At 45.1% G+C, this 20711-nt stretch overlaps 1 protein-coding gene across 1 annotated transcript in view; it reads right to left on the bottom strand.

The window, feature by feature from the left end:
• The window catches only part of LOC104616515 (putative tyrosine-protein phosphatase auxilin), a 13041-nt gene extending 2553 nt beyond the window's left edge, over positions 1–10488 (bottom strand). Inside the window, exons 1-7 of the mRNA XM_010281555.1 lie at positions 10342–10488; positions 9394–9443; positions 9160–9308; positions 4990–5112; positions 2611–2744; positions 1653–1847; positions 1130–1247 (exon numbers count right to left, since the gene is read on the bottom strand). Of these exons, the coding sequence (XP_010279857.1) occupies positions 1130–1247; positions 1653–1847; positions 2611–2744; positions 4990–5112; positions 9160–9308; positions 9394–9443; positions 10342–10475 (903 nt within the window). The 5' untranslated portion in view covers positions 10476–10488. The remainder of the gene's footprint in view (positions 1–1129; positions 1248–1652; positions 1848–2610; positions 2745–4989; positions 5113–9159; positions 9309–9393; positions 9444–10341) is intronic.
• Between the last annotated feature and the right edge of the window lie 10223 nt (positions 10489–20711).

Below are 20711 nucleotides of genomic sequence, written 5' to 3'. Positions count from 1 at the left end.
GCAGGAAAACTATCAAGATCTCACATTAAAGCATCAGAGATAGAATGACCGCTCGAGAACGCAGCCACCACATCCAGCTGGTTGCAAGAGTCCCTAGCAGTTTATGCCTGGCCAGCCATGCAGCACCCATTTGCAGGGAGCAAATGAGGTGGTACTCAAAGCAGGTGGGACAAAACTTGATTCTTCCCTCATTTTTTGTGCTCTGCACAAAGTCACTACAATTTAAACATGTTATTTCACCAAGTGAGCCAATTAACCCTCATCACTACAAAGGTTGACGGAGTAACTTCGTGTATGACAACTACTGATTCAGTTTTTGCAGATCCAAGTGTTCCAGTCTGACGAGACTGCATTTCCTAATTCCTCCTCTGCAATTAGAAGAGTCAGAGAACAGTATTTTAAAGTCAGTCTCAAAGCCTAGAACAGCACAGACCAATACATACTTTCACTTCCAGCACTGCTACTGTGTTATGGGAAGGAGACATCAGGGTATGCTCACTCCAGCACTCTATTCTCTCTCCCCAGTTTCCACTGTCTCCCATTTCTTTGAACTGCTAGTATTAAGAGGCTTTTTAGCTGTGAAAAGGGTGGCTGTCTTTTGAGAGCAGCTTGCAGGCTCTTTCTTGAGCCCGCGGCTCAAATGGTCTTTTCTATCCCTGACCAATCCACACAAATTGCCTTTTTGTCCTAATAATCAAAAAAGGTGAAGGCTGCTCTAGAGCACGCAAAACAGACACAATGCAGGAGCAGCGTCTCAGTAAGTCATTCTAATCTGAGCAGAAGAAAGTCTTCTTGCATCTTCTTAGAGTGTGTAGGTAGAGGCTTTGGTGGTGGTTTGTCCTGAGCTGGTTACTGACGGGCAGTTTTGGTCTTCTACAGCAGCTGGAAGGATCCTACACCCTGTCAGTAGACACTACCTCCATAAAGAGATAGCAGAGGTATCACAGACTTCTCCAAATGCAGTTTTTTGTTTTCACTTGGCACTGCTCAAATTTGTGTTATGTCTACTGTCAAGTAATGAAACTTTCTACATCAGGAGTGCCGCATGCATTCTTAGACCCCACGTTTAGCCATCTCCTAGTTAGCTACATTGCCTCTACCGTGCAAGAGAAGTTAAACAAACTCATACTTTTGCTTGAAGGCGTCCCCCGATGGTTGATCTCATATGGTAGACAGAAACAACAACATCTCCATGGACAGTGGCTCCCAGTGGAATTAAGACTTTCCCTTCTTGCACACGGTATTCTCTTTGAGGGGAAGAGAAGGAAATCCACAGTTAAGCTCCCTTCCACAATGCCATTACCACCCATCAACAATGTCAACATAAAAGCTATCATCTCATTCAGGCCAAGCAAACAGAAGGTGCATTCAGTGCTTTGCTTAACGTTAGGCTTAGCTGAAACAGAAGCATTTCACAGGGGAAACCAACACAGCACTGAACTGCGTCTGTGTCACCCGACTGCATGATCCCTTCAGGCTCACTCTGACAGTTTATTTCAACACTAGGCACCAACTTTCAATTAATATATGCACTTCTTCATTTATCAGGCAATCTGGCAACGACTGCAGCACAGATATTAGACACATTACAGCAAAACGAAAGCCTCCTTGTCTTACGCTCCTAAGGACGGTAGGAGATCACAGCAACTCACTTCATTCTTTCATACTCCTGGGAAGTGGTAAGGATCCGGGTTTCTCCACTGAGAATGTCGCAGAAGGGCCGGCACCCATTTCGTTGCTTGTTGAAACAAGGGACCGGACTGAGGGTGACTGACTTGATAGTAAGTGGTTTGCAGTGAGGAATGACGGGCTTGTCTGCTATTAGATCACAAATGTATCCTATGTATCTGCAGACAGAGAAAGCCATTACTGAAAGCTCTGTCCTAGGTGACTAATTTTCATTGTGAACTTGAAGCCTACCTTGAAATCCAGTGAAAGTACAATTCTTTCACAGTTCCAGGACTGGAGTTTCCAGGTACTCCAGCATCCTTGCAGCTGGCACAAAATCTATGCTTCAGTTCCTCTTTAATTACAAGAACTGGAGCTCAAGAGGAAGGAAGTTTGCCTTTCGCTCTGAGATGAGGATCATTTCTCCTCAGCTTTTAGGAGAGAAGGTACTGAGCAATGGTTTTTCTGGTTTGCTAGTAGAAGTTTGCCTTCTATTTTACATGCACACAGCAGATGAATTACTTTGTTAGCCACATACTGAAGGATCATTATTATTACACACATAACATCATTATTATTACACATAAACAAGTCTTTGGTTTGGTCTGAGAGGCAGTTTTTCCTCCGCTTATTGGAAATTGTAAAAAAGACACTTTCACAGTGTAAACTCCTGTAAGGATGAAGCTGACATAGGGAGAGGGATTCACCCAGGCCCTGTTAACTACAGGTTTGTCAGCTTTCCTGAACTAGCGAGCAAAGCTATTGTAATATTTGATTTTGTTCCTCCATTCCTGTTATATCAATGTGGGTAAAATGGAAGTGGCCATAAACATCAGTTACAGTCTGTCAAATCTACGTGCCATGGCTAACACGAGTACTGCTTAGGCTGTTTTTAGCGTGAGGAATATAGCGCGCGCATAGCATTTAGCCAGTATACTCTACCTCCTGTGAGACGGCCACAGTACAATTCCAGGTCTCTTTGTGTTCAGCAGCTGCATGGCAGGGCCTGGATTAGAGAAGAGGTGACAGAAGCAGAACATCGCACTGACCAGAACAGCTGAGGCTGCACGGCCATCCTGTTAAAGAAAGAGGTGTAAGTATCAGAGACATCCTTTAAATTTCAGCAGAACTCTCTCCACTCTTCCTTAAATCACACAAAATAATTTAATCCAGAAAGACTAGGAACAAGACCGCATGAGAATGAGGAATTTCTGGTGCTGTGGTATTTGGTTGATACCTAGGACTTCAGTGAGCGGCACTGGCCTGGATCAAAGCTAAGGTAATATCCAGTAAGCAGCCAAAGCTGAGGACGGTTTAGACTTGTTTTGAAAGCCCAGAAGTGCATTTTGTCTACAAATGTTGGTGTTTCATGGCTGCTCCCAAGCTGTAATATTATAATTATTTTATACATCAGCCTGGAACTGACCATAGGGGTCAGAGTACACCCGTCCCACAGCTGCAGACAGTCATCTCATAGAACTTTAACCTCGAAGAGTTCACAAACCAAAAAAAAAAAAAAAAATCCAGCCCAAGGTTCCTGCACTCAAACAGCTCCACAGCCCTCAGCCTACAGATTGCTCCTGAACACTTCTACCTCTTGTTGAGGGTGATGGTGAAGGGAAGTGTGTTTGCTCAGTCAGACTGATACGAAAAGACCAAAAATACAGAAAGAGCAGGAGAGAATCGAAGTATCCCCAGTGCCCCAGGTCCCTGATATACCCCAGAATATATAAGGTGATGAGCTGTACAGACTATACCCCAACACTGGTGAGCCAAACAAAAAGAAAAAGCCCTTCTACCAGCTTCCACCAAAATCCAGGTCTGATGCCTGCTCAGTTTTGGATGCACATTTATGGCACAGTGATGGGTACGAGAGCCCGCTCAGTACTACGAGTGCCATGCCACCCAGCTCGTCTCCCACTTGTCGGCGAGTGACAGAAGATCCCAGAAGTAAAGACTCATTGACAAGGAAGAAGCAGGAAACCTACTGCCCCATTAGGCAGGCAGTCACCCTCAAAGTCTGAAACGTAAATTAAAAGTTACTCAGACTCCTTGCAATTAGTTATTTTAGGCGCTTCAGCCATCCTGTAGGATTTGCCATACCAGAGCTGACCCAGACCCCGGTAACTTGCTGAGCCTGAGCACATGCTCGAGGTTAACAGGCTATTTGCTTTTTTAAGATTTAGCCCCTGCCAGTTGCTCTGAAAAAGATCTCTCAAGTTCATGTAAATTAGGTGGGCTTCTGCAGATTTCTTAGTGTTGAAAAGGACTCCCTGTCCTTTACAGCATTATCCTGATACTCATTGCTCAAAGGACAGTAAAGAAATGTGATTCCTGAGCTAGATTTCCAGGACTGGAGGCATCAAGTGCATCTTCATCTCTGAATAGAATTTACACCCCGTAGCCACTGGCTGTGCCACGCGAGGCAGAAATGCCACTCGTATGCAAGGTCTATGCTGTTTGGGATCAGTCATTTCTCCTGTTCCTTCCAGTTTATGCTGATCAGGGCTGACAGCCTCCTGCATTTAATTTAGGCTCCAGGAGCAAACCAGAACTCTCCTTTTGGGCATTACTGTCAATATTAAAGGTGTATGGGGTAAATTACAAATTAGTCATATAGAATCACACCACCCTCATGGATCCTACCTACATGTTGCCCAGTAGTGAATAACCCTGGCAGGGGATTTAGCAACCATTTCAGGTGTGGTGCACAAAGAGGAGCAGAAGTCAACCAGACTTCTTCTGCCAGGCCTGACAAGTAGCGACTGCAAGAGACTTTAAGAATCTCAGTTTCACAGTTTGACAGAATTCACAACTACGTGTTTTCTTCCCAACTTCCATCAGTAACCTTCAGTCTAGAGGCTGCATTTCGTCCTGTGACTACTTACAACAGAACGCAAAACCATAGCAGGCTGACAGTCCTTACAGTCAGTTCTCGGGTGAAGTCCAACCCTTTTTGCCACACGTCACCTCTAGTAGTTCACTGCTAGAATGATTGCGACCTCTCTTGCTTTCCTGCTTCTGGTTCAGCGTTAGGTCTTCCAGCTTAGCTATGTAGCTGCACGTGGAAGATGATGTCCCTTTCTAGAGGGGTCCATTTTATTACATTTCTTTTAGAAATTATCACCAACCTTGTACACAGACTCTAGACATGTAACGTGCAATATGACTTATGACTCATAGGTCTAAAAGTTTGATTACTTTCTTATTACATTTCTTTTAGAAATTATCACCAACCTTGTACACAGACTCTAGACATGTAACGTGCAATATGACATGACTCATAGGTCTAAAAGTTTGGTTACTTTCTGGTGTACTTACCATGCAGTGGATGACACACACGTTTTTGGGGTTCTGCTGTAGCCAGTTGTGCATGTTCTTACAGACGGCGTAGAGGTTGTGCAGACTGGGCGCTTGTCGTACTGGCCAGCTACATTCGGATACCTACAGGAATCGCACAGTGAACACAAGGCAGCTTCATAAGAGCATTAAGCAACGCGTGCTTTTACAAATGCTTTCTGCCAAGAAATGTACTTCTCTTTTACAACCTACAGCTACGTGCTTGAAACCTACTCCATCTCTTCTCATGCATAATCCTGCTCTGTGACTTTCATGAATTATGAGGAGACAAACAAAATACAATTCTCAATTAAATAACATAATATTGATGTATTGTCACTGACTACACATTTTAAAAAATTTACATTCCGAGTCAGATAATCTTGAGTGGTCCTTCATAACGCCCCAGTCTCGCAGCAGCGCATTGGTTTCTGCTATGTCTAAAGCCTTTGTACAACTTGTCCCTAAAAATGCTGGCTCTGGTTTTCAGAGGATACTGAGCATCTGTTCTCAGTTATTTTGTGTCATAGGATTTTCAAGCCCTATTTGACAGATAGTAGACTGATGAAAGGGAAATTTCTGTTAAAAAAAATAAAATCCTATCTGAGTATAGTTAAGATACGAGCCAGAAAAATCAATGACTTCTTAGAGCTGAAAAACCACAAATCCCTCTACCTATGCCTAGTTACTATTCATCCATGTACTAGTTCTGAGTCATAACACTTATCTCAAGAACAGTCCTTGCAGTCGCAAACAGCATATCAAAGTCTTCCACGGATATCTCTGTTTCATCTGGTTTTAATTGAAATATCTTTTTTAAAAGGCATTTCTGTCTAGAAGAAATTTCAAGGAGAAACGTCATAAGGCTTGTCCTCAGACAAAGAATTGGTTCTCTTGGCGGTTAATAAGAACCGGGGGCAGGAAGGAGATAGTTTGTCCAGATGATCTTAAATAGCCATATAATTTCCATACCTGACCAGGTCATCTCTCAGAGGAAGGAAGTGATCCAGGTTTCATAAAGCTTGTGTTTAAGGTTCTCACCTTAAATACATACACCTACCTGCACAACATCTTATAGCAGAAACAGGAACCCTGACTCAAACTGGAGAGCTACCGAGGTGTGTTTTTGTCTCAAACAACGGCTCCAATGACACTCAGAGGATAGAGGGAGAGAGCAGGTAGGCAGCACTGCCTAACCCAGCGCATCCATCCTGCTGCCAGCCTTTCCGAGCTAGCCGGACCTCTGCTTAACATTTGGGAGATTTTGTCTAATCGAGGATCAGATTAGATATTTGTCTAATTGCTTTTTAGATTCCTGAAAGTTTTTGGTCTCCACAATAACCTGAATTTCAGCTGTGCAGTTGGTGAATGAGTGCAGGTTTGGCACTGTATACCCAAAGTGTCAATCCATGCTCAAGCTTTGGAAGGCAGCAAACAACCGCTCCCTCTTTACCCTCTCTCCAGCATTATCCTCATCCCCCACCTTCTCCTGTCTCAAGAGCTGTAGTTTAGTTTATTGCTCCTGTTGTATACACTTCATTTTCTTTTGCTTATTTCTTTTCTGTGCCTTTTCAGGAAGGACCAAGGGGGGCACAAAACACCCAAAGGTTCACTACGTGGTAACCCCCAGTGCAGGAACAGCCAGCATTACCTTTCTGTTCCATGGACCTGGCAGGGTATGCACTGCTGCAGTTACAGGACCATTGTGAAACGTGAATTACGGAGGAAACATAAACATTTACTCAATTCTTTAATAGAGCCAGAGTACCGATGCCGTAAATGATGTATATTCTTTTATATTATCAATTATTTTATGTTATCACAGCAATTATTCTATTCTTTTATATCAAGCAGAAGTCTTCTCCTCCCAACCCCAAACACTTTTGCAGCAGGCTTCTGGAGGCACAAGATCCACTTGCAATTAGACCACTAAAACACAATTCAGATTCCAAGTGGCTGTTAGAATTAATATGATCAGTGACCCTTTCACTGATGATCTTCTGAACAGACATCATGACAATACACTGTCAGGCATCTGGAAAAGCCATCAAGTAAATAACATACATTTCCCAACAGTCCGTAATTATATATTTATTTTGCTTATAATTACACATCTGCCTGCTGGTTCGCAATTAGGATATTAAAGACGCGCTATGTAGCATTTCTTATATTTCAAATATAACCTCACCACCCCTCATGAAAGACAACCTTACAGAAAAGTAACAGGAATTCTTCTAGAGCATTGGAAATAAGCAGCCAGTGCTTGTTTTACTTCAGCAGTAGGGCAGCAACAGCCAAGAACATAACCCATCAGGGACTTGGAAGTTTGGTTTCATTTAATGTTATATTTGAGTTATATGTTTTCAAACTGCTCACACTTTCTTGAGCAGACATGAGCTCTCCTCTCCTGCCAGGAGGTGAGGCAGGGAGGACAACAGAGCACAACCAGATTTGAGCAGCAGGTTTTAGAGGTTGTAGTCCCCTCTTCTCCTCAATAGACTGGGCACTTGGGGCTTCATGCCCCACACAGCCATGTCAGGGCAGGAAAATGGCCCAGCAGGACATTAACTCATCTGTCTCCTGTGCCACTACACAGCACAGTGACCTACTTCGATCTTGGGGAAAAAAGGGTTTTAAAGAAGATAGGAATTCAAAAGCCTTTCACTTTCAAAGAAGAAGTGCATCTCTCAAAACTTCAGTTCGTCTGGCATCCTCATCCAGTGCAGAAAATACTCTTAATGTGATTTCACCTCTTCAATAGGCTATTACTATTTTTTCCAATATACATGAAGTTTAACCTCGTATTTATAATTGTTTCATGTTTCATCTGATCTCATGTATTGTGTTCTGCACATTTCATTTTCCTGAAAAGTACTTGGCATCAGTATTTCCTAGCCCATAACCTGAAAGTACAATATTTTAATAAAAGATGCCTCATTTTCTGTGTGTGTCAAGGCAATAGCTTACAAAGCACCTAGCCATGCTTTGAGAGCAACAAAGTCATCTGTCAAGCCGTTGGATAGGGTTGGAGATAAAGCACAGGGGGTGGACGAGTTATGGCCAGGTCAAGCAATATACCAACAGATGTTTAATGCTGGGCTTTCAAAAGTAGATCTGTCCTTCTCCTCCCACCAACAGCAAGAGTGATGCACCACAACCAAGTGAGACTGAAGATTCAGAGCCCTTGATATCTTTTAATTAGTCTTTTGTGTTCATTTACTCATATTTGAGGTCATGGCTGGTTACTGATTGCCACTGAGAAATTCGCTTCAAGTGTGAGTGAGTGATTGCTGGTGATCAGAGCAATTGCTAAAGATAGACTCAGCTATACCTCAAATTAAAATGAAATGAGGCTTATGCAGCATGAGATTCACTTACCCTGAGTGAGGGTTAAGCCTGGAAACTGCTACTGCCTTTTTCGTTGAAGGCAACGAAAAATAAGAAATTAAAAAATAAAATAAAATTTTAAAAATCATCACTCCCTTGCGGGAGAGGGCAAGACAGGAAGTTTTCTGAAAGATTAGATCTAATCTTGCATTTCAACAGCAGTATTTTGTAGAGATTTCCTTTAAAAGCCATTAATGAACCAGAGCCTTGCAATGCTCCCGTATGCTGCTCTGGTTTTAGAGAAGGAAACTGGGGCAGAGAGTGGAGGTGGGTTTTTAAAGTAAAAATAAAATAAAATAGCCAAAAGGCCCCTTAGATCCAGTTTTCAGTCCTCTGCTTCGCCTGTTAAGGGTTCCTGCTTGATTAAAGCACAACCGAAGGATTGTTCAACATGAAAATAATCTACCTTCTTTTATCAGTAATTTATCTCAAAGAACTTTCATTTTACTCCTTATTTCTCTGCAGCAGCTTCTAACAGCTATGTAGGAGCCAAGAGCAGCACAGGCTTAACTTAGCACAATGCCATGTACTCTCACAGGCTCCTAACACAAGTGTTATGCCCTGAACTTTCCAGCTCTTTAATCCCTGTGGTTCCAGGCATCGGCTAAAACCCAGAAACGACCACAGCAGCTTAGAAACTTCTGTAATTCCTTTTCCATCTTCTTACATTCTGCCACGCACAGGTTAGGCAGAAACAGAACCTGGTACCTTTTTTTCCAAGAGGCTTCCTGCCCTGCTCCTGTTAACTTCTCGGAAGACACTCACCCGGTTGTGAAACTTGGCACTGCGATAATACTTGGGTGACAAGTTGAAGACTGTGTAGTGGTCAGGATGTCTGGAATCCAAAAACGTCCGTACATCTTCAATGTGGTTCCTGAATCCCAATTCAACACCTTCAGCCGGAAAAGACATTACTAGAAACGTAAGAAGAAGCCGGGCTGAGCGTGTTTATGGACTTCTGAACGCTGGGATAGTTTTATTTATGTGATCAGTACTTACCTATGATTCTTGAGGTAATGTATGAAATATCTAGCTCTCCCTTGGTGTAACTAAAAGAAGACAAAATAGGAGACAGACGTTATGCACATGTTTACAGAAGACAGCCCATTACAGGAAACAGGAGAAGAGCGTTTTCCCGCAAAGATCTGCTTTTGAGACAAAGAGTGATCTTAAAACTGATTCTTTGTACTTTATCGTTATGCCTTAAGAGGAGGGTGCACATAGCTTCCTGCAGACAGTGACCCAGCCTTCCCTTCTACAGACGCAATTCACTGGATGCAGAAGCTTGCAAAAAAGGTCCCTTTTCCCTTTTGTCATTAATTTTCAGTGCCAGATTTCAGGAGAAATTTCTAGTAGTTTGCTACTTTGCAGATCCCTTGAAGCCTCCGAGGTCTTGCCTGCTTAAGTTCCTGTAATTTGTCATAGCCCCATATGGCTCAGAGGCAGGTGGAGTGCCAAGCACAGGGGACACCACCAGCAGAGGTAATCAAAGCAAAGTCACCTCGGCTCTTTCTTCTACTCAGAAAGCGGCTATAGCGAAGGGAGCAGTTACATCAGCAAGAAGAGTCTCCTTGCACGGCAAAGGGAAGGCATACAACATGAGCCAATTTTCAGTGACAAAATATTCAAGTGGTGGCTCAGTAGAAGGACACCACAGGGGTCAATGAAGGAATTGGAGACCAAGTGCTCCACTTTCACTCTTGGGGCCTTTGTCAGGATGTTGATGCTCACTTACTAAGAAGCTTAGATATTTTACTTTGGTTTTCCTTCTTCCTTGAGGCCAAATATCAATTATGAGACAGAATCAAAGAAGTCACTTGTGATTTTCACCTCCTTCCTTTTTTAGGTTAGCTGGAAGTTGTGCTGTGCTGGTTAGGACGGCAGCTCAGACCAGCACTTTGCAGCTAGTGATTTTACCTGTGTTAGGCAGCTTCAGCTGTACTGTACCTGGCAACAGATTGCATGACCTTTGAAGATGTATCCTTCAGGGTATCCTTCAGGTTATCCTTCAAATTGCTGAAGAGTCTCCCTGCTCCTCCTTTCACCATATCTAGCAAGCCTCCCCCATAGCTGGACTCCATGTCTGGTGATGAGGCACCTTCAAGTACAACAAAACCAAAGCCAACATCACTTGTTTGGAACAAATCCACAGAGCCAACAAACCCACTGCTCTATTAAGACCAAATTTTGCATAGAGCAAAGGTAGTTTTAAAGTCATGATTTTCCAGAGATGAGAGCACATTCTTGCCAGCTCTTGCTCAGAAACCATCATCGACTCTCAGCGTTGTACGTAGGTTTACTGTTTAGTATAAGCACAGTATGGACAACCACCATACAAGCTCCCTCACCTCTCAACCCAACCCAAAGCAAGACCAGCTCTTCAGCATGCAGCTAATTTGCTGGTCATAACCAAGACCAAATCAACAACCACCTCCACAGGGCTAAGAAAAAGGCACTAGTATATATGACAGCTCTTCAGCCTAACTGTCAAAGCTGCCAGTTTGACTGCAGCTAGACGACTGAAAGTTGTCTTATAACTATCCATTTCTACGGATATAGAAGTAGTCATCAGAAGGTTTTTAGGTCACTTAAGGGTCCAGTTAGATTTGCTTGAGTGGAAGAAAATAAAAGTTTGGGGTTTGGCAAGAAAAGAAGAAAGTTCAGGAATTAAACTTTCCTGATGAGAATGAGAACTTTTTTGGATATTTGTATGTTCGCAGCCTTGGTACAGGACTCAGCAAATTGCTAAGGCTAACGCAGAGCAGGGATGACCTCCTTGGTAAGATTTCTTTCACAGCTTGACATGTCATGAAGCTGCAAAGTCAACAGAAGACTAACATAGAGCAAGAGCCATTTAAAGTGTTATTTTGGTGGACTGTGATATGGCTTACACCTCAAGTGTTTGCATTTTGCAGTTATCATAGAATAACTATTCCACTGTCGTAACCAAGGACCGATTTGTTGCAGCCTGCCTTATTATAGCAGTGCTGCGTTAATAGTGTCAGACATTCTCAGAAAAGTTAAGTGTAATAAATTGGATGTAGACTTGAGTAAATGTGGTTTTGTGTTATTGCAGAATTGAGTTGTTCAACACAAACCTAGTGAAATGGTATTTTAACTGCTTATTAGCTATAAATTAAGCTCTTGACTATTTAAATTGCTTTCTGTCACTAGGCCTCAACTGTTTTGATCTTAGCAAATTTTAACTACTCATAATCAAGATAGCATCTGCTAAGCGTTGACTTTCCCAGAGCACAAAGAAAGTCTGAGAACATTTGTCCTGCTGTAGAGCCATGGAACAGCTGATTTGTAAAATGAACATGCTGGTCATTATTAATTACTCCAGCACCCAGAAATGATTTATCATGGTTAAGGCAGGCTGGCGGCATTGCCAGTGCTCATTATACTTTTTACAAAAAGACCTTACAGCTATCATTTCTCTGGTGCTATAGCACATCCCTGAGTGGTGTTAGAGACACTCTACTGAAATATCGCTCACATAATCATCATGACCAGAAGAAACATTCTACAAGCATTCAGACTATTAAGAAACATGAAAAAAGCTACATCTAAAAAAGCTCCCACTGATTTACTCTGTAGATTACCAAACCCATTTAAATGGCATTCACTCTTTCAAACCTGGAGTGAGCTATCAATAAATATAATATATATCTTTAAACTGGAGACTCCATTGGTAAAGTGATGCTATTTATTCCTCTATGCACAGAGGCTGCTTAATGCACTCTGATGTAGTCATGATCCACATGCATGTGATCCATGAGCTAGACCAGTAAAATCAGAGGCCATCTCTTCTCCTCTGCACTCTTCCAGCTTCAGAACAGAAGATGCCTTCTCACGGCACAGGAATACTTCTTTTGCCAAATGACTTGCAAGTATCTACTTCAAGAATGATTAAAAAAAAAATTTAAAAAATTTAAAAAAATCAAAGTAAAGTATCTTGTCGGCTTTCAAGTATGGAATCAGTGTTTGATCTCCCTTCAAAAACTTTGCTTTTTTATTACTCTGTGCTAGAAGAGCCAAGGGTGGAAGGAGGAGGCAACGTTCAAAAGGTACTTTCAGCTCAGCAGGTCAACTTCTAAAAGAAAGGCAGGCAGAAAGGTGATAACTTGGACCAGGTGAAGGGGGGCAAAAGGATCAGAGGACCAATGGTATTCGACAAATTTTTATGGTTGAAAATGCTGTAGGAGAGCAACAGAAAGGCTTCAAGAGCATGGAAAGCCTAGAATCTTTAGAAATCAACCCTAAGGAAAAAAAAAGAGAAAAAGAGAAGAATTTCACTATATGTCTAGAAGAAGAGAGAAGAATTTCACTATATTTCTAGAAGAAGCAGCAAGTAATTCCAAGCTTACACTAAAACAGAGAAACAGAAAGGATGTCTAATGAAGAAATGCAAGCTGCTGCTACTTAACCAAGAGCACAAAACTGGTATTTGAGATATAACATGAGGCAAGTATTACTTTGATATGGTGAAGCTACTGAGGAAGCCTACAGTGTAGCAGCAGTTGGTACTACAACGCATCCCTGGTGCTGACAAAGACAGCCTTCCTCAGTTACTGGGAATGATACGGTCTTCACAAACTGTTCATAGAAGACAAAAATAAATACATTCAAAGGCTCCTTTGCCAGGCAGCATCTCCTACAAAGCATAAAACTGTATGAAGGAGCAGAAAGGGTTAATGCATTAACACACGAACCTGACAATATATACAGAAACCCACAAGAACGGCCAAAGAAATCTGGTTAAAAAAGGTAGCCTGCCCCTGCTTTTTTTGCTGGATAAAACATTTCTCTGCTAAGTCCCTCTTGTAAATGGAGACCTTCAGAGCTACCGCAGACCTTTCCAAAGGACGGCTGCAGTTCCCTGGGCCATGTGCAACAGCCGCTGGAACGTGGCACCAGGACAGGGAGCCAGAGCCCCACGTCCCACAGGTCTCGGGTGGAAATCAGCCACCTGGCCAGGCATCACCTACCGCTGCCATTGCACGTCCCTGAACCATGCTCAGAGACAGCTATCTTCATCTGCTTGCTCTTATTGAGCACAAAAGTCCCGAGAAAAGGGCAGTTGAGTTTTTCCTCAAGCACACTGGCCAGCCTGCAGAGGACCACGACCTATTCTGTGGCAGAAGGACCAAGGACACTCGCTGAGCCTGAAGGGACGAGCCCGTCCTTGTTCCCTTTGGGAGCAGGGCAGGAAGGATGTTCAGGTTTCACTGTGCAGATAAGGTGATCACCACCAGCTTGGTCAGGATATTGAGTTAGCGGTGTAACAGCATTTCCCTGCTCGGAAAGGTCTTCCTACCAGAGTTGGGTGGTAAACCCAGAAGAGACAGACAGTTCTCTCCCTTAGCACAAAGGCAAAAGGCACATTTTGTATTAAAATGAAGCGCCCAAGGCATTCACGTGACACCGCCTCCCTCCCCTCCACCACACCAGGAACAGCATCCTGTGCGCACATTTACTTATGCTGCGGCCAAAGCCAAAATTAACACTCTCAGACCCCACACAAGCCCCAGAAGCATCTTCTGGCATGGTAGAAACAGGAGCTTGCAAGCTTATCTGCGGAGAAATAGTTTGCTGCAAGTTAGCAAACTAAATGCAGGAGCCTGCCACGTGGCTCGGATCGCAGTTTTCGGCATGCTGTCACACAGCAGTTCAGTTCACGTGGACCGTGGGTTGGAGCTGCTGTCTAGAAGTCTCATTATGGGGAATTAGTCTCTATGTATATGAGATGCATCTTGTTCTTTACACGGCAAGAACTCAGTTACTGGATATTCCCCGAAAGACTTAGTGCGCTTCGGAGACACGCTTCTGACCTGTAGCACAGGTTTCCGAGGGATCGCTGGCTAACGGCAGCCTTTTCGTTTCCTTTTAACGTGGCGGTTTAACTGCTGCGCGTGCACGGCAAAGCGTGCCCGGGACGGCTCTTCTGGAATAGCTCTGCCAGGTGATGGCAACGATGATCTCCTCACTGAAGCGCTTCAATTCAACGGAGTGGCATGGAAAAGAGACCACTTCATCCGTTCAGCTGACAAGGTGAAACTTCTGTCTGTTCTGGCTGGAGGTACTTGCTCTGAGTTAATGCCTGCTCTGAGAAGAGACTATTCTGCGTTCAGAATAAACCTCCAGCAAATCACCAAATACAGCGACAACCTGCCGCATCTCCTTACAAAACTGAAAGGTGTCATCTAGTAGCGTTCCTATCACGGTCCTTTCCCATCATCAGCTCAAGGGTGGGATTTCTGCAGCTCTGAGCAGATTACAACTGAAGGAGCCTCTGCTGACAGCACCAGCCTTGTGCTGTACAGGATGAAAGCTGGAGAGCATAGAAATCTTAGTTAAAGCACTTCAGCTCTCTCCTTGCTCTCCAGCTAATTTTACGGAATATCAGGAAAAGGACGTGCAGCGCGGAAGAACTTCTCCCGAGGCTGAGACACCGCAGCAAACCCTGCGCCCCTATAGACACGTCCCACCGCAGCGGGTGCACAGCTTCGGAGGAGACCGCTGTGATCACCAGGGAAGTTCAGAAGGACGCACTCCCGTACGGCGACGGCTGAGCACAGCTCCTCTGCCTGCTTCCCACCGCGACCTGCTCACCAAAGGCACAGGCGTTACACCAGAGCGATGTGAAGTGCTTTAGCAGGACAGCTTTGGGGCGTCGGGAGCTTATGGAGAGACTGATACTCATCGATACTGTCAAGAGACCCGCTGTGATCGGTCGTCCCTTGGTAGAGCAAAACCGCTGAAGTGTGTATATCAGCCAAACTAGGAAACTCATCTTCTGCACGTGGCCAGAGAAAGAAACTGCGCTGTATCCGCAAGGGAAATACCTCTCTCCTCCCGTACCCCCACGAAGGACCACTCGCCTCAACTCCTCTTGCTGCAGTCCCACAAACAGTGTTTGTGCTCAGTCTCAAAAGCAAAGACACTTAAACCAGCCCAGCTTTAAAGACTTGGGTTTGGGGCCAGAAATGGGTGAATGAAACAGGTGTGACCCTGCGTGACGGGGGATGTTTCGGCAGCGGCCACCACCACCTGCAGCCGGAGGTTTTGCAGGGGACCGGGGAGGGGCCAGCCACAGAGGGTTCCACACTACCACCAGCTGCTGGAGACACTCGCTGGTTGGAACAGGCAAGAAATGCCCGATGCGGACGCCTTCCCTGCCAGAGCTGCACGCCGTGGTCCTCATCTGCCCGGGGAGTCCCTGAGCAGCAGCCCCCGCAGCCAACCCACAAACCCTACAAACCACAGGGCATGAATTCCAGCTCTCCAGAGAATTAAGGGGGAAATGAGCCGACGTTTAAAAGGCATTTAAGACCACGTCAGTCAGAATATTTATGCTGATGAAGCAATACTTCGCTTGAGAGCGGGGAGCTGAAAGCAAGACGTCTAGAAATTGAAGACGGGCAGTGAAGTACTGCGTTTCACAGGTTACTTAGCAAGAGTAAACAGACCCTTTTTGCCTGTAAAGGGCAGACAAAAAGCAGACATGAAACCATAGGCAAGGAAGCAGGTTTACCTCAGTCTGCCCAGACTATGTGTGACAGTATCTTCAATGTCAAATTTTTTTTTTTTTTTTTGCTCAGAGAGCTACTGCCTGTGCTTTCTTTAGGGATGGAGTGAGGAAAGAGCTAAACCTTCCCTGTTCTCACCAGGGTTCTCCTCTAAAAAAGCATTAAAGCCTTCATCTCCCACCCTTCCAAAAAAGAGGTTAGTTTGGGAGTATTAAATGCGCCTCTGTATTCTATTTCTACAGTACCACAAGAGCCTGACTCTATGATGAGGAAAAAACTTGTTAGCTGCTGTGTACATGTCAAAAATTCCACATTTCTGGAAGCTTTTAGCCGCTCACCGTAGCATTCTCCCTCCTCACAAGGTTTTTTTTGGGAGAGGAGGGTTGTTTGCTTGTCTTTTCCCCAAAACTATTCCCGGGGCATGAGAGGGGAGCAAGGGGTGCAGTGGAGGCTGCCCTGTGCCTTGGCAGAAAGGGCCCTTTTAAATGTCCCTGAACGGAAAGAACTTGAGCCGCTGTTGTTGTGGCTTCGGCAACAAAGCCCAAATTGTTTTTGAGGAACACTCAGCAAAAACCGATACTATTCGTGCTCCTGCCTCCCCCCAGCAGCCCCGCCAGCCGGTGGAGGAGCCGCCGCAGCTCACGTTCCTCCCACACGCAGCTCCCTCAGCAAAGCCTGCGGGACGCGATTTCACGCCAGCATTAAGGGACATAAAGCCAGGCTACCGTGGCCCCGTCATCGTATTTATGGGCTTCACCCCGGCAGCGCACCAGAGCCCACACAGCATGCGACGGGGAGGAGGAGCAGCCCCGGAGGAGCCATCCCCACCACAACATGATCAGAGCATCCTCGTATAGGTACCTCACGTGTGGAGGGGTGTATGCGTGCAAAAAACGGACAGGCAGCCAAAGCAGCCCAGGCAGAGCAGCGTCCCCACGTCCCTGGGTACCCCCAGCATCCCCAGCTCCTGCCGTTCCCCGCGCTGAGTCTATCTTCCATGCTCAGCACTTCATCTTTCAGGGGACTGCAAATCAATGTGCAGACATTCCTGGAAGAGTTTAAACTCCTGTTTCGAGGGGGAGGGTGGCAGGTATTTCTAAACTCAAATCTCTGGGCGGGCGGCTCCTTTGCACCCAGTGATAATCGATAGCGTTCAGATCCGAGCGCTTCATTTGCCAACTACGTCTTAGAGCACAGTCTCCGCGCCCCGACGACGAATCCACCCTAACCGTTCCTTCCAGCACGTCGCTCTCTTCTGGGCCGCTGAGCTTCATCGTATTTAAGCAAAGGCTCTAAAACACGTAGGCTATTATATGCGCTTACATCCTCCCTTAGAGCAGACGTGTCATAATTGCATCAGCTTTTTTAACGGGCACTGAGTGGTGGTTTGCAAAGGGGCTGGGGAGAAAGCAGGAGCAGCAGCTAAAACAGCGACAAAGGAGCGTTCGCAGGGAAGGAGAGCGCTTCTACCTGCGGAAATTACTTGGGAAGTTCCTCAGGCTCACATAGACCCTGAAGACTGATTTTTTTTTTCCTTTTTTCTTTGCTACCAGTCTCATCTGTCCCCTCCTCCACCGCTGTCCCAGATTCCTGGTAGAGTTAGATTCCCTGCAAGGCTGCGCACAGATATCTTAAACTGTTATTCTGTAAAAATAAATAGCAAAACACGTGCAGAGTAGAACTGCAGGACCACAGCAGCAGAACAGGCTCCTACCATTTGATAACGCCATCGCCAAGAACCCCCAAACCCAGGTTTCACTTATCCCGATGCCTTAAAATACACAGTGGAGGCTTTCACGCAAGTGGAAGGCTGCTTTAGCAAGCGTGATCCCCAAGAAAAGAGGTTAAAGCCCATGTGAATGACTTCAGCGTGGCCAAAGGGAAGTTTAACGTCAGGCTATGAAGATGTTTGGACTCTAAGGGCACGGGGAAGCAGGAGATGCGCTATGAGCCAAGGAGCCTGGTGCAAGATAAGGGCCCATCGGATCACAAGTCACGTGAGATCATAAACCAGTGTCATCCCTCACCCCAAAACCCGCGCAGTTTGGCTATTTTGCCATAAGCGTATTAACGATGAGACTGCTCAAGACAAAACCCAGCGGTCCGTCAGCCGGAGGGGAGAGCTGGACTCGCCAGAGGAGAGTTGGGGGCTGGCTACCCAGAGAGGAAACGCAGCCACACAGAGCTCCCCCAGAGCACGGCCAGCTCTGAAACACGGGGGGAAAGCCAGAATATTTCTTTCAGAGTATTTCTTTCCTTCGCAGGCAGTTAGCAGAGGACGCAGGCAGAGGCAGTAATGCGAAGTCTCTAAGCAATGCTAGGCGAGGTCGGGAGAAGGATGGGCTACAGGAGGTAAGCACTGCAAGAGTTTCCAGCTTTCAGGAGGCAAGGACAGGCAGCGCAGGCAGCTGCCAAAGCCACTGCTCCCCAGTCAGTATCTGCCCCCGCCATCGTAAGGACCGGTTCAGTGCACGGAGGGTTCAGCACAGACCCATCTTTTGGTGCAGACATCCCGAGCATCAAGACATCTTCAATAATTTATTCAAATGAGGGAGTAGTTGTTTTTTCTTGTTGTTTGGGGGTTTTTGTTTGTTTGTTTCATGGTTTTTTTTACTGCCACTTTCCAGCAATGAGCTGGCACTGCACCTCTCCAGGCCTTTTGCCTGGAATAGCCAGCACGTCAAATAGAAATTGCCTCAAGACCCAAAATTGCGTAACTACCTGCCCAAGGACTTCTTGACAGCTTTACCTCCAACAGAGGGGTCACCCCATGTTGTTCTGCCCTTCTCACTCCCAAAAATCTATGAGCAGTCCTTTCAGATGAAGTTAGGCTGGGAAAATAGGGCTGTGATAACCTTGCAAGGGGCTGATATACTATAGACATTGGGAGGAAGGAGAGGAGATGGGAGGAACCGGGAAGCTTGTAAAGGAAGTGCTTCGAGTAGCAAGAGGTTTGGGTTCACACCTTAAGGAATCGCTGGCACCGGGAGATTTCTGTGCATTTTTGCTGCTGTTGGGCAATGCGCGTCCAGGCAAGCAGCATTGCCTCCCTCCTTGATTACTGCTCTGGCTACAGGAAAACTGTATTCCCCCTCCCACGAGAAATCACGGTCTCTTTCAGTGTGTGGGCTGGGACAGGGTCCCTGACCTCCCCTAAGAAGCACTCGGAGCCGCTGGCACCTTGTAGCACGCTGTAGGGTAGAGAAGCTCAACAACTTCTTTTTGTGCTTTTCTGTGATGAAATGCTAGAACTAATATTGCATGAGCCCAAAGCTTTTTATCTGAAGTTTCATTTGAGACTGCCTAAATGTAAGCTTCATGGAAATTTGAAGAATTAAGATATTTCTGCTTTTGCTTAAGAAATAGTAACTAAAGAATGCTGCTTGCACCGTCAAGAAGCATATGGAGGATTTCCGCAAAGAGGGGGTTTTGCTTCCTTTTTTAGGAGAGTTGGGGAATCACCCAACTCAATCACCCCCCAGTGCTGTGCTAAATTGTTTCATTTGTTATATATTTTCACTTCTGACGCTCGTACTACAGTGAGCAAAATGCGTGCAAGGCTGGAACACTGAACTACTAGCACAAACCGTGAAATTGGTCTTTAAAGTTGATTGACATTCTCTCTGCTTCTCCTGCCTGTCAAAACAACAAGAAACGAAAAGCGCTACTGCCAACACCAAAGCATTCAAGTGTCCAAAAAAACACCAACCGAACAAAAGAGTTATTAAACCAAACCTCCCCGTTTGAAAAGGCAGCTACAAGAGAATACAAGACAACATTGTCAGCGACGGTCTTTGTCCCTGTGCCAGTGACACGGAGATGTCTCTCTTCTGACTCAGTGAAGAGGAAACACCAGACTACACGAGATTATGTTCGCAAGTGTGAAACAGTTCAAGAAATCTCAACTTCAGCACTTTCAATTTATTTAGAATGCTTTTCTTTTGCAGTTAACTCTGCCTGAGGAAACACCTAGCACAAGCAAGTCTATCCCCTGCGCGTTAAAAAGCTATTTTGTAGATTAGCTAGTTTATAAACACCACAGAAGAGCATAGAGGTTTTTTTTTCTTTCGTAACATGTACCCTTGCTGTTACTTTTATATCTTATTTCCTAGAACCTCTTCTTCTTTCAGTGCTCCGCCAGCTGCTAAGAAAGCATTATTGAATACGACAGCAAAAACCTAAATAAATTGCTGCTTCACTGCCTGCTCCTCATCTTGTGAGCGCTTTCAGCAACTTGAAAATAAAGAGACAAAAGGAGTACTACACAGATGCTCTTGGAATTTTTTTTGTTTTTAATTTGCAATGTTTTGTGTCCTGCTAGCTTCAGCTCAAGTCTCCCCTTATCTCCCCTTCCTTCCATCCTCAAACTTCCAAGCCAACTCCAGCATGCTTTCTGGAGGAACTGGCAGCGAGCAGTAACGTATAGGTCCCCTTAGAGTTACGCGCTATGATCATGTTACTGTATCGCATCCGGCATATTCCATAGGGGTTGTTTAAAACGTTGCAGCAGGAGCTGACCATCCAGCAGCTATGGGCATGCACTAAACCTGCACGGAGCTTTAAAGCCCACTCGAGGCATTGCAGAACTTAAGCATAACCCTGTATGAACAGACCACCCTGTGAGATTTAAACCTGAGACTTAAACCACACCCTGACCAACGTTTCTTTCTGACCAGTGTAAATCTGGCAAAGTTTAAAGCAACCAAAGGCAAGGTCACCACAGAAGCATCATCAGATACCAGCAGTAACTGGGACTGCCACCCTAGCCGAAATAAAGGTACCGCT

The sequence above is a fragment of the Phaethon lepturus genome, unplaced genomic scaffold, assembly GCF_000687285.1.
Source record: "Phaethon lepturus isolate BGI_N335 unplaced genomic scaffold, ASM68728v1 scaffold21822, whole genome shotgun sequence".
NCBI classification, from domain to species: domain Eukaryota; kingdom Metazoa; phylum Chordata; class Aves; order Phaethontiformes; family Phaethontidae; genus Phaethon; species Phaethon lepturus.
Note: the sequence above shows the minus strand (reverse complement) of the source record. Positions and strands in the feature narration are given on the sequence as shown.